The sequence below is a fragment of the Cynoglossus semilaevis genome, chromosome 16 (assembly GCF_000523025.1).
Source record: "Cynoglossus semilaevis isolate Cse_v1.0 chromosome 16, Cse_v1.0, whole genome shotgun sequence".
NCBI classification, from domain to species: Eukaryota; Metazoa; Chordata; class Actinopteri; order Pleuronectiformes; family Cynoglossidae; genus Cynoglossus; species Cynoglossus semilaevis.
Window position 1 is genome coordinate 9,069,422 of NC_024322.1, and position 14,410 is coordinate 9,083,831.

Here is a 14,410-nt window from a genome sequence, read left to right on the forward strand (position 1 = left end):
GACACTGAGACAGTCTCTAAGAAGGATATTGGACCGGATTGGGAAAAGGTAGACGTCGATATTTGGACAAAGACGAAAGATGCAGAGAGAAGCAGGTAGGACTGGGATGCATCCAAACTTTTCGGTGTTTTAGAGTATGATAACAACAACAACAAAACAGTCGTCGTTCATTTTGACTGGCCCAAGGACTGAGAACACATGTGAGAGAGCTGAAGACCACGATCTGTGCCATGGAGACTGTAAGGCTCTGGTGAACAGACAGGTCAGACTATCACGGTCAGAGTTGATCATTTAACCTCGGTGCCTTAGGACTATTTGTACAGTAATTGTGTCGAGCCAATGTAATGATTCTAAATCGAGTTCATCTGTTCAGAACCGTACGATATCAAATCTGTTTCTTCCCTTCCGCTGTGCCCATGATTTTCCCACAGTCAACAATGACAGAGTCGCTTCATTAGTCTTCCTCTGCAGCCGTCTTCCTCTGCTCCCCGTCCACATGCGCGCGTCATTGGGAGCGTCTCTTCGCCCGCTACTCCGTCCTCACTCCTGATTGGACGCCCGGGTTTGACAGGGATCAGGAGTCACCGCCCTCTGAGAGCGTGAAAAAAAAAACTCCTCCAGAAGTGAGTATCAATCAGAGAGGAGTTTAGGGGGGGAGACAGAAGGAGAAAAAGAAAGCAGCAGAGTGGACTCGCATCCAAAACTGACCGCTGACGAATCCGTCTGGACCCGATCTCGTGCGTAAAAAAAACCCCGGGATCATGGCACATTTGACGCGGCGTTTCTAGTCACAGTTGGGATTACTCTGGACACTTGGTGAGTTTGCGCCACGCTGCAAACAAACACATTCACTTTTGTTTGTTTGTTGTTGTTTTTGTTTTTTTTTAAAGAAGGGTAGTTTTATTTGACTGCGCTTTTTGGACGGACGGACTTGTCTTTTTCGCCGCGTCCTCCCAAAGCCCTCTCTAGGGTGGATTTTTTAGGAGAGAAATGAGTGAGAGGAGGCGATCTGCCGCAGCTCTGAGCTCAAGAGCCCACGCGTTTTCCGTGGAAGCCCTGATCGGCTCCAACAAGAAGAGGAAGCTCCGGGGCTGGGAGGAGAAGGAGCTGGAGTTGTCCATGGAGAGCCTCGGCACGGACGGAGAGGACGCAGCGCACTGTCTGGATATGGACCCGGGTCAGTGCCACTCACACCGCCCATAAAATCCGGAATCTTTTCCCTTTTAAAACCAATTCCTAGTCCAAACTTTACTGTAGTGGCCCAGTCCGTGACAGAGCAGTGTGTTTTCAGCTGATGTGATTGTGGAAAACTTCCTTCCTCCTTTTAGAGGAAACAGTGTTTTCGCTGCCACTGCAGTTGTTGCAAAACACTTAAGGACAAGTCATCAGGCTGCTTTACGGACAGGGATGAGACACGTTCGTTTCAGGGAGAAATCAAATCTTAAAATATACGTTCAGGGTGAAAATACCATACACAACATAATACTACTGCAGCATGTGGTGAAGTGATTAGTGTGTTCTGTGTTCATGGTGGGTTGGTTTGTCCATGTTTTGACTCTAAGCTGGTGGATTGACAGTGTTATGGTGTTAAAGACAGGACAGCAACAAGGACACAGCAGAGTCGGGTCGGTGTCTCAGCGTTTGGGATTCCGGCTGCAGGCCTGGACGCGAGGCCTCGGCTTGGCATCCATACCTGATCCCTGCCCTTCTCCAAATTTTCACCCAAAGGCGCAAAAACTTGCAGATAGAATTACATGTCCTACGTAAAAGAAATAACAGCAGCTGCTGTGCACGAGCGTGGTCGTATGTGTGTGTCGTGAAGATGCTTGTTTTGGGGCCGAGCGCGAAAGATCCAGTGTTTATTGCGAGCACAGAGAGGAGTTTAATTCCATTTAGGACTTGTTTCTTAGTTGTGTTCAAAATGACTAACGTGTTCTGTCCCACTGGAGTAGAACTAATACTTTTAATTCCGATTGCATACAAAATAAACCCTTACAGAGGTTAATGTAAAACGGGTAATCATACAATAATGATTAAAAATATTTTTTTGATTTTTTTTATTGTGAGATGTGAGAGATTACTATTTTCCTCAACTAAAATAAGACTTTTTTTACATTTTAGTGTACTTTTAGATTCAAGTATTCCTGAAAACCAAACACACCGTTTAGGAAAGCGCGCGTTAATTTTAAGTATAGGGAAAATCAGAATTTAAACTTGCTTAAAAATATACCTTAAATATTGTTGTAAATCCGTTTTTTTAAAAACCTGAATTCTACTGTAATACACCGGCCCTGCGGGGTTTGACCTCTGGGCGCTGTGTTCTTACACACGGTTCGTCCCCAGGGCCACACATTTGGCTAGGCTAAAACTATTTTAAAATCTGAACAGAAATGATTCCTGATTGATTTCTGCATTGAGTGAAAGAAAATATGGATGTTTGGAAATGACTACTCAAACAGACGAGCCGGTTGCGTCACCAAATAGAAACTGAGGGATCTTTAACACGAGCTGTAAAACCCAGGTACAGACCGACAATATAATTTCAGCTAAAAAATCAATTAAAAAAAGTAATTTAAAGAGTAATTCACTCAAGTTGTAAAAAACAGAAGCTAGTTTTAAAAATATTTTCGTGTGGATTCATTAGTAGTCTTTTACCATTTTTATATTTAAATCTTGAAATGTATAAATGAAAAATCTGAAAATAATTTTCATAAATATTATGTATGCAAATAGAAAAATAAATAAATAAAAAATACACAGAGGAAGAGATGATGATTCCCGTCTATATTTTGCTCAGGCGGCCCCGGGTCGACTGTCTGCTCCTGCTGCAGGTCTGCTGACCTCCAGGGCGCTGCGTAGTTACGCACGGCTGCTCCCTGGTGTCAAAGTGCTGCTGTTAGTGACTGAAATAATAAATCTTTGTGACAAAGACACGTATATCACTGAAAGGGATGATTGGAGGAGGGACACGACATTTAGTCGAATGAATTGAGCGATTGTTGACGTCGTCGCTGCCTGTTATTCAAACGCGTCTGCGCTGCTGCGGTTAGAGGCGGAAGGAGAAAGGGATCTAATTGTGTCCGTGCCAACAGTAAACAACTTATTTGTGTTTGTTAGATTATGAGCAAAAACATTAATAGACTATTAACTGTCATTAAGAGGTCGTCTGGTGGACTGAAAAAGACAGTCCCAGCCCTGCTCATTAGTTCCTGGCAGGTTGACGTCGTCCGGCTCTGGTCCTATGAAGCCTAGTGTAGTTGGACACAGCAGTGACCCAGAGCAGTGAGTCTCTGTGGTCAGATCATGCGGTTTTCAGGAATCTTAACGAAGTCATTTTATTTTTCACTCAATTCCAGTCGAGTCTGAAAGCCGCCTGCTCATATAACAAGGTTTACTAGCTTCATGGGAAGGACCGAGTAACGCACACACTCTTTGACACACACACACAGAGAGACACGCACACACAGGCGCGCGTTTACCATGCTCAAAACGGTGGTACAAAAAATGTCTTTCAGATTTGAAAGCTCGAGAAAAATATGCAACCACATATCAGTAACGTCGCCCAGAAGGCGACAGTAAACAAGTCAAAGTACATCCAGCACCACAGGCTTTATAAGGTGAGAATTTTCACCTTTTACGCGCAAATTGCGCACAGAAAAAAAAGAAAAAGAAAATCACCGTAAACGCCGTTTCTGCCGATTAGAACTGCCGTGACAGTTAAAATACTCACTCAAATATTTGACTTGTGATTCTAAGCGCCGACACACGGGCCTACATCCAGTGTAACGTCAAACCCCACGCCCCGATTTTGTTGGAGGCCTGGCCCAAAAACACGTACTTTATAGGGTGAGAATTCACCTGTTACGCACCGAAAATAATCACCATAAACACGTTTTCTGCTGGTTTGAATCCATCAGGATCAAGTGGACTGTTTTACTGTTTATACACACACACACACAAACAAACACACACAAATGAATGATTTTATTCAGGTACTTCTGAGTACTACTACAAGATGCGTTCATCTTGTATACAAGGGCCGGACCCTCGTATACTTTTCTACAGCGATAAATACAACATTTTACGCAGATGACACGTCATAATGAAGTCATATATTTCACATATGTTCTGGACTACCACCGTAAGTCATCTGACCTCAGACCCTTAGTACATAGATCATTTTAAACCAGGTCCTGACTGTAGTCCTGACCTAGTCTGACCCACCCAGGCCTCTATTGACTTTATCCTCAAACCTGACGCCAGGATTCTGCAGAGGTCTGACCCAAATATGCGCTTTACAAGCGGAAATTTTGCGCACAAATTATGCGCACACCGCGTAAACACTTTCCTTTCTAATTACACGTATAAAAGATGATCCAAAAAGGAATGCAATCCAGTTACGGAGTCGTGACCGTGATCTCCGACACACGAATTCTTCATAACTATCTATCTTCCACACTAATGTAATGTAATGTAAAATGTTAGCGTACAGAGATCTCTGAGGTTTGCAGGCCTTTAAAAGGCCACCACATTTATATAACGTGGTCTTTAACAGATAATAAATGCTTTAGTGATGTTACAAAGAACTTTGGACCCCAAGTATTGGCTCTGTCTGACTCTATTACGTAGTTGACGTACTTTTTAATGTACTAAACACACTTTGTCTTGATTTAAAGGCATCGAGATAGTTTCAAATACAACATGTCAGTGCACGAGGCGGTACTGTAAACAGAAGTGAATTCTATTTGCTATTTACGCATCGTTTACGCCCCCCCAAAAAATAAATATTAATAAATCAATAAAACTTTCGTTCAAAACATGACAGTAAAACTGACGCAAAAAAGAAAACTACATTATCTTTATTTCCTAATCTGACGCAATCACTTTATGATTGAGTCTGAGATGTACAAGGCGGGAACATGGATTGACCCGAGTCTGAGATGTACAAGGCGGGAACATTCACTTTTTATGCCCAAACTACGTCACAAATACCAAAACAAATAAAGCCATTAACACCACTAATTTGTCAAAATGGTGAAGACACTCCACTTTGCCAAACTGCAGTTGTAAGCAGGACTCCTGAAGAACACAGGCCTACGCACAGTAACTCTTCGAACCCGATACTCAATAATAATACATTTTATTTCATAGGCGCCTTTCGCCTAGGAGAGAATGTTCACCTTCTAAGCACTAATTCGTTTATTACATTTATAAAACTCCGGAGTACTTCTAATTATGTATAACAAATAACATTAACATGTTTTAGCTAATAAAACCCATGACCCTAACCCGAATGTTCGATAACTCTTCACTTGTGTACAGGCTGATGTGAAGTGTGTGTGTGTGTGTGTGTGTACATAATTATTTACCGTTTGACTGAAGGTTTTACTGCCGGGGTCTCCATCAGCGTGGAGGCAGGTGTAGATTGGGTTACTGAGTCATTTCATGGTTTGGCCTATCACTAGTGGACACTCCAGAAATGTGCTGCCTCTTTGCCAAATTCGCAATCACCGCCATAAATAGTCCGCTTCATGGGCCGCATCTCCGACCTCCTCGTGTGTGGAGATGACAAAATCCTGTTTGTGCAGCAGTATTTCTTTCAGAGCAGCGCAGGTCTGTGCTTGAAGGCTGTCATTGAAAACCTGTGGCGACCGATTCAGATATTTGAGTCCAACACAGGACACTATTTTACTGCACAACCACACCGGTGGACGAGGCGGCAGTTTTCAAATCCAAGTTTGCCACAGATTTGAAAGTGAGACGTTTTATTTACCTGGAAAGTTTTTTTTAAATTGCACTCGGACAAAAAGCTCTGTGCGTCTGGACAGAAACAAATTTGGAAAAAGTAACCGCGGGGTGAAACAGTTATAGTAGTTGTTGTGGGCCTAATTGGTGTCAGTGGGAATTCTATGTTGTCTACCATTTGGGAAGGTGCAGCTAATATTGCGTATATATATATATATATGTAAACAATTAACTTATATGTATATATATATATATACAGTATATATATAGTTAATTCTTTACAGCGAGGCCGTTATTGGTTATTTTTATTCCTTTATTCAGATTCCATCCTGACTCTTAGGCACTTAAATATTTCACATTTCTCTCCACCAGTCTCCTTTTATTGATCTGCGATTCCGTTTCATCATTTTGGCCCATTTTAGTCTTAGACTTGACTTTTCCCTCTCCTCCTCTTTCTGTGCTTTAAATCCCTAACATATTAAACTTAAAAAAAAACATTTTAATACAAAAATGATTAGGAAAAAATACAGAATTATTTATAAACATAGCTATATATTGACCAATCAGCTACCAAAATATCCCAAAATAATATTTAAGAGTTAACTGTTTAGTTTCAAAAATCGGAGGCAACTGAGAATTATTTGGAGAGAAAAAAAAATGTAGTAAAAAGATTGGGTTTTGGCAGTTCAAGGTCTGAATACAGCAAAAAAAAAGCAACAATAAAATAGAAAAAAATTAGACTTGGAACATCAGAGCTACACATAGCTAAGTCTGAGGTAAACCATAGTTACATTTAATATTTCTGCCTTGAAAATGACCCAAAATGCCCCAGAAACATATTTTACGGGTCATATAAAATTTATCCAGGTGTCCTGACTGAGAAACGTCAGGCTGGATTTAAAAGGCTCATTATATTAATTAGCAAAATTTTAAATCACTAGAATGAACTTCCAAGTTGGTTACTCTCACAACCCATTTGCTGGTTTCTAACCAGTTTTAGAACTCTTGTTGATACCTAATTGTTGCCTTTTGGGATTTTGGTTTTTACACACTGGCATTTTCAACATCATGATGTCCCTCAGGGGGAATCACAAACCTGGTCCTAATGAGACAGAACCTCATTTCTGAGGTTTCTGGTTAAAGTGAGGATGGTGATGTGACAGGGCTGTGGTCAGGACTCAGCATCCACTGGTTGTGGTCAGGGATGGTTGGGGTCAAGGTTTGAAGGAAAGTTAGCGCAGTGTCCCTGAGTGCGTTCTGCTGACCGAGCGCATTTCTGACCACCAATAAATGTCATTTCAGCTTTAAAAGCTGAAGCTTTTCATGAGCAAATTCACAGCTTTTGGTGCTATTCTCAGAGTGTGGGCTGTGGAAGAACTGGCCATAATGTTAGACTCCAGAACCATGTGTGGACAGGTCCTTGAGCCTGATGACAGTCTGGACCGGGACACACAGTCCCACGTCTGCCCTCCCTTCGCTTGCATTTCCCTTCTCTAGTATTTCCTTCAAGACTATCTCATTCAGATCAGGTTTTCCTCCTGCATTCCATCTGTTTCCTGCGAACACCTGGGTTCCTCACACACATCCAGGTTTTGATGCCTCCAGCTGATATGACTGAGTCGCTCTCTGTGGCTCCCCAGGTTGCTCTCAGTTTTGATTCCAAAAAATAAAAATCACAGAGTCCATTTTCTGGACACACCTCAGCATGGAGATGATAAAAAAACAACCAAAATCCACATTTTATTTGGCTGATGGAGTGTCGTTTTGGATCATTTGAGAGCAAAGCATTCATATAAAAAGGTTCCTGAACTCGCTAAGTGATGACCATGACAAACATGCATTCATATCTGCTTCGTAAAACCAACTGATTTATGGATCAACCCACCTATTAGATAAACCTCACGATGCAGACAAAACCACAGGAACTGAGTAAGCACAGATGATAAAAAGGAATAATAAAAAACAATAAATGATACAGCACGGGTGTCCAAAAAATGCATGAATTTCTTTTAACAGATTCATTTTTTTTTTCACATTTTATTGCAATACTACTCATATTCACTGAGAAGCAGTGTTTCCTCTTCTTCTTCACACACTCGGTAGATGCCTCTTTGTTAACGAAGCTTCTTTCATTAAGATAATTTGCTGTGATTTTTCTATTGGCAAATTCATCAAATGTTTTTGTTATTTTTTTGTGGCTAAATTTAATATATTTTCACTAACAATGTTTACCTGCGCCCCCCCTTCATTTTCCAATTTAATAATTGCTATTATTTAGTTAATGTAACTCTACTTTGATTACTGATTGATTACGGTGACATAATAACAACTCTGTTCTATCTTTTAGTTATTTTTTCCCAGACATAAATATATATTTAATTAGGTATTTTTGATAAATACAGTAAATCTGAAGTATCAATACGTGGTGATTTGGCTCAGGATCAGATAAATATATATTATAATATGGAAGATGACTATGATATGGAAGATCAGTGTCTTATTCCTAAAGTTCTGAGGCAAAGGCCAGAAGTCTGTCATGTCAGGAGGTAAGGTTCTTGTTGGAGATTGTACTAATGAGTAGTAATTGGTGGGGTAGAGTTCTAACAGGAACTGTACAGCCCACTCCTCTGTCGTTACAGTCTTCATCCTCCTCCATCTCTTCTCTCTCTCTCTCTGTGCTCTCGCTTCCAGGAGCGTTGGCTCGGTCCCCGCTCCAGTGGTTTGCTCCTGGGCCTGTGTCCAGCCTCTCAGCAGCTCTGAAGCATTTGCATAATCACATTTGGGTGCCCTCGCTCTGCCAAAGTCAAGCTGCTCATGTCAGGCTCCTCAATAAATAATAAATTATTCGATTTTTCTTCTTCTTTTCTTTCCTTCATTTCTGCTGGTTGGTATTGGTGATGGGTGTGTGGGATATTCATCCATCAAGTATTTCTGAGAAAAGTGAAATGGGAGCCGTTTGGACAATTATCTCGTCAGTCCAATGTGGATAAATGAAGTAAGAGGAGGTTTGGGGGGGAAAAAAGGGGATGATTCACATTCCATATAAAAGGCTTTCAAGTCGAGTTGAGGTCGAGTGAAACATCCCGTCATCCAAAAACATGTCGTCATTATCAGTAAATGGTAGAGATTAGATAAATTGACACAAGAAGTCAGATGATGAGAGATGATAAAAGGTGATTGAACTAAGATGAGATGAAATAATGCAGTAAAATAAAAAAAGTTAAAAAAATTATCTTTACAAGATAAAGATTTGCCCTAAGAAAAGTTAAATATGCAGTCAGAATAGTTGCCAAAAGGAAACTTAAATGTAGCAAAAGTTGCTAAAACACGTTCATTTCTAGCTTAAATTGTAAAAGTTAGCAAAACACGTTAATTTCTAGCTTAAATTGTAAAAGTTAGCAAAGGACCCTAAAAAATTGTACGCTAGCAAGAAAACCTGGACTTCAGTACCCCCTGTTCTTCAAAAATCAAAACTTTCCCATGAAAAATGTTCCTGAAAATTGATGGATGTCGTTAAAGTGACCAAAAATATAAATAAAATATATTCCTATAAAGCTATATATGGAGTCATGGGAGTTCATCAAGTGAAAGAGGTGTAAGACAGGATTTTAGCTGCCACGAATGGACCCTGAACCAGAGCTTAGATTATTTTGCCACAGAAAAACAGCAGATAACAGTAAATTATGGTGATGACGTAATTCCAGTTTAAGTAAAAGAATAAAAAATGCGGTGTTATTTCAAACCCTTTTTTTCCTCCAAAAGACCACGGTGAGAGCTCTGGGAATATATAGAAGTGTGTTGTTATGTCCTCCACTTCCTGATCATTGGAACTGTTGTGTGAAGTGAATCAGAGAAACCTCTCCTGTAGGTCTGGACTTCTTTCAGGCTTTTTCTCCAAAAGCCTTATTTTCTTACAGTCTTGACGTCTGATGGTGGTCAGTCTGTAAAACCCTGGTCCAGGAGGGAAAAAAACCCGATCCTGAAAAACATTTAATTCCCCACTGGAATCCGTTCATTGTGTGGCCCGATTTAAATTTTAATATTTCTGCAACTGCATTTCAAAGACCTTTCACGCTACATTTACTCTGTTTTTGACACCAGCCCAAAAGTCCAAAAAGTGCAGGACTGAGCCGAGCCAGACTCTGTCTCTGCCTCGGTCCAGAGCTTGCAGACGGCAGGTGATTTGGAGAGGAACCGCCGTGCCAAGTTTCCTGCGTAAAAGTCCGAGAGCGCGAAACAGTCCTGCAGATTTTCTTCATCTTCTTCATTTTCTGTCCACAGACTCTGAGGCCAGTCCCGGCTCGGACGGAGAGGGTCTGGCCGAGAGGACGTCGTGCTCCTTTGGCTCTCCCGCTGACCTGGCCCCGGGCCCCTGTGAGCCTTCACCCCCGGCGTCCATGGAGGAGATCCAGATGGAGCTGCAGTGTGCGGACCTGTGGAAGCGCTTTCACGACATCGGCACCGAGATGATCATTACCAAGGCGGGCAGGTACGGCTCTCTCTCTCTCTGTCTCTCTGTGTCTCTCCCTCAGCAAACACACACGACACCATCATTTATACGCAGTTTTCAACAGGCCATGTTTTTCACTTGCAATTTATTTTAAAGAACAAACAATAGTCAACACCGTCTTTATTAGACTGACGGTTGTCCAGAAATATCAAAATAGTCTAGTTTTTATACCTAAATAAAATAAATAAAAAGGTAAAACAAACGCATTCACGAAAAGAGCGCGAAACACTGTGCAGCTCAGAACTCACAAGAAAACAGAACAAACCAGAAAATATTAAGATGTTTTTTTTATTTCAGTCTCCAGGAGACACTGTACAATTACTATATAAATATCAAATATCACACAGTAACTACAAGTAGACTGTAAAATAATTTACGCACGTCGATATATTTTATTAGTAGAGATATTTGACAGGGTGTCGAAAAAAATGTTTTTCGTTTTTTTTTTGTCCAAATAAACCGCTGCTCTGACTCTGGGATGGACATTAAGATTGTCCTTGGTCTCAAACGTATTTTATTCGAAACGGGAAAAGCCCACACACATATATAGATAATTATATTTTAATGTCTGACAAACACCCACATGGTTTAAAATAAGAGACGTTTGTTTTATACAGGAGCCTAGTTGGACATTTTCCAATTACGTTTCCCATAAATTTAAACAAATATCTTATGGAAACATTAGCATAATTAGCTATCTAGATAGTTCATACCTGAACTACTTAGTTCAGGTATGATTATAGTCAAAAAGAAGCAAATTTCCGTTTAAAATACCCGACAAATTGATCGACATTTATTCACTTTCCTAATTAAGTATCGTTAATAGTTTTCTGGAACAGAGAACTCTCTCTCTCTGTGTTGGTGCGATTAATTAGAATCAGCTTTAACTGCAAACATCAGGAATAACCTGCAGAGCCATGAAGCAACAGAGGCCCGCAATGTGCAACACATTAACACCCCGAGTGTGTGTGTGTGTGTGTGTGTTTCTTCTGCGAGAGCCATTTTTCAGCCATTTCAGCAGCAGTAGTCATTCACAGGGACCAGGGCCTGGTACTAATGATGCAGAACCTCAATGTCGGAGACTCTGGTTAAAGTTAGTGTTAAGATTCAGATGTGACTAAGCTGTGGTCGAACTGACAGGCAGTGAATGAAAGAAGAAAAGACAAAAGTTTGGTACAAGGTCAGAAAATCAGGTACAGAGGTTGTACCGATCAACTGAGTGGAATAAAACTACTGAATGCGTTAAAAAAACATTCAATCTATAATTTATACTACAAAATGTCATTATGTCACTCCTTATGTCACTTCAAAAATATTCTTCTTTTTTTTTCTTTTTTAATTAAAAAAACCCCCCAAAACATTTACTACAGACTAACCCGGAAACGACTGAACAACAACAATGGAATTCGGGGAAAAAGTGTTTTTAATTAAAATATTACTTATAATTAACAACAGCAGAAGCAATACATAAATAATATAATAATATATAATAATAAAATAATATAGCAAAACCAAAAATAACACAATATAAAATACAGTGATAAATAAATAAAAAATAATTACTGCAATATTGTATTACATCATAATTTTTAATCTGGGCAAATATTATTGTTGGCAAAACGAATAATTGAAACTGAGCACAGAAAATACATTCGGCGAAACACGGTTTCAATATTAATTATTAAAATAAAAAACATTCTCAAAATAAGACTTTTTTTATACAGCAGTTTAATTATTTAAGTCATTTGAAAAAAAGATAAAATTAACCTGCCCAGACTTTTTTTATACAGCAGTTTAATGATTTAAGCCATTTGAAAAAAAGATGTTTTTTTTAAAAAAAATTAATATTCTAGCGGATAAAATATTCATATCCAGGCTGTTAATGTCATGATCAAATCTTAAATAATAATTAATGAAATTAGTGAATAAGGTAATAAATAATTTTATTTTTTTATGTAGCTGCTTAAAACGTTTAGTGCGTGTGTGTGTGTGAGTGTGTGTGTGTGTGTGTGTATAAAATCCTTTCCTCCCTCCATAATAAAGCCGTAAATTCCGTGGAGAAGGGCAGGAACAGAAACCTCTTCTCTGTTCTCATTAGGGCAAACTGCAATTTATGAGCTCAGAATGAAAACGGGAAAATCCGCCGTTTGAAGTAAAAGAAGGATTTGAAGTTGAAAACACACGCCGTTACTTCATATTCACTATGTGACATTTTTGTCTCCATTTCCCCCTTTTATTTGTCCATAAGGTTTGGATCAGCTCAAGCCTCAGACATCACTTTACAGTCAACCGTCTTTCCAACATTTATATACTGTTGTTTCAAAAGAACCAACATTTGGTCCGTTAAGTGAAAAATAAAAACTAATCACTGAACCGTGAAAGATCAGGATTGTTTTGTATTCAGTCCTTTGAAAATGATGGAGATTCTTTGAGGATTAAAAGCATCCATATAAACATTTCAATAAAAAATGAAAAGAATGAAAGGCTATTGTTTAAATTTTTAATAAAATGAATTCAAATAAATGTGCGATTTCTTTGAAGTTGCACAGCCAAAAACAATGAAAACGAATGTCTCCAATGTAGGCCTTCACTTCTTAAATCATAAAACTATTGTAATTCTAGATATATTTCTTTCTTTTTTTTTAAAGGAAGTGTATGTATAAAATGTGTCTGTTTTTGCTCACCAAAACATTGAGCCAAGGAGTAAATTCCAAAGTCTGATCATTTGAGAAGAACAGTCTCAGAGACTGTAGGTGTATTTTCAGACGTTAACTAAGGACCACTCATAATTCCTGTCACTGATGGGGTTTTTTTCTTCTTCTTCTAAGCGACTGTGGTGGTCTAGGCTTCTACTCTCTACTTTTTAAGCCCATTAATCACAGATCATTGATCCAAGTGTAGGTAGGACTTTAGTTCTTCATCAGTTTCCTGGAACGTCAAATCCACCGCTCCAAGCGTTCACTCTTGAGGATACTCTTGATTTAGCTTTAATCCTTCCAGGTGTCTAAATAAATACATAAATAAATATAATGTATAAAATACTTCCAGTTTATATGACTGTAACTATATATTTTATGTTTTCAACGTAGGTAAATCACTTTAGCAGGGTCATTTGAATGGTAGCTCCCAAGCCAAAAAAGTGTGGACACCCCTGATCTAGACAGGTGCTCCATGCAGACCATATCCAGTCAAGTCTGGAGAACTGGAATATGTGGGAAGACCTGCCTAAAAGAGTGGGCTAGAAAGTGGCATTTTTTTCTGTTCCAAAACAATGTGCAGGAACTATTATATGGAAAGATTCTCTTACCATGTCATCTGAGAGCTGACAGTAGTGCAACAAACAACAGATGAAACATGAAATCAGTATTTTATTAAAACGGAGTTCTCCTTTAGTTCTGTTTAGTTTAAGACATAGTGGTGTGTGTTTAACAGTGTTCTGGGTGGGTCAGTGTGCACGTTGCTGACACGTACCCTGATAACATCAGTCTGCCTGATTCCTGCGGTCATCTTTTAGACGCTGGTAGTTTTTCTTTTGTTTTTTTTTTAGATTGAAAAGGTTTGACTCGACTTATTTTACTGAGTGAAAAAAAGGAGAGTAAACAAGTTACATTGTTTTTCTCTCTCTCTCTCATATCAGGAGGATGTTTCCTGCCATGAGAGTGAAGATCGCAGGACTGGACCCTCATCAACAGTATTACATCGCCATGGACATCGTGCCAGTGGACAACAAGAGATACAGGTACAGATCCACCAACGCACCTTATCTTAATCTCTACCCTAACTCTAATCTGACCCAAATTATAATCCTAAACCCAAACCAAACCTAGAACCTAACAGTATTCCTTCACTCAGTGGGAAAATACATCAGGTCTCCTCTCAGTACTATGTGTCCCATCTAATCGATGTTGGTCAAAATTTAAGGATTGAACATAAAAAAGTTGTATTCGGCTATCGCTAATTTGTACATACACTGACATTGCCATTGTTTTGTTTTGTTGTGTACCTTTGTGTCATTTTGTGATGGGGTCCAGTTTATTTGACTTATTTTGTTAGCTCTAGTCTTGTTTCCTGCTCCAGCCAATCCTGGTTATGTTGGTTTGTGTGGTCTATGTATCTAGACTTGGTTTGTCTGGGGTGTCAAACTCATTTTCACTG

General features: G+C 39.4%; 1 protein-coding gene across 2 annotated transcripts in view; it reads left to right on the forward strand.

The window, feature by feature from the left end:
* The first annotated feature begins 6 nt into the window (after positions 1-6).
* Positions 7-14,410, forward strand: part of tbx15 (T-box transcription factor 15) — a 36,860-nt gene continuing 22,456 nt past the window's right edge. The window contains exons 1-4 of one of the 2 annotated variants that reach the window (XM_008328510.3): positions 7-816; positions 960-1,177; positions 10,027-10,234; positions 13,893-13,994. In XM_008328510.3, the coding sequence (XP_008326732.1) occupies positions 991-1,177; positions 10,027-10,234; positions 13,893-13,994 (497 nt within the window). In that variant the 5' untranslated portion in view covers positions 7-816; positions 960-990. Of the gene's footprint in view, positions 1,178-10,026; positions 10,235-13,892; positions 13,995-14,410 lie in introns of both variants that reach the window. The other variant, XM_025063917.1, reaches the window with a different exon arrangement.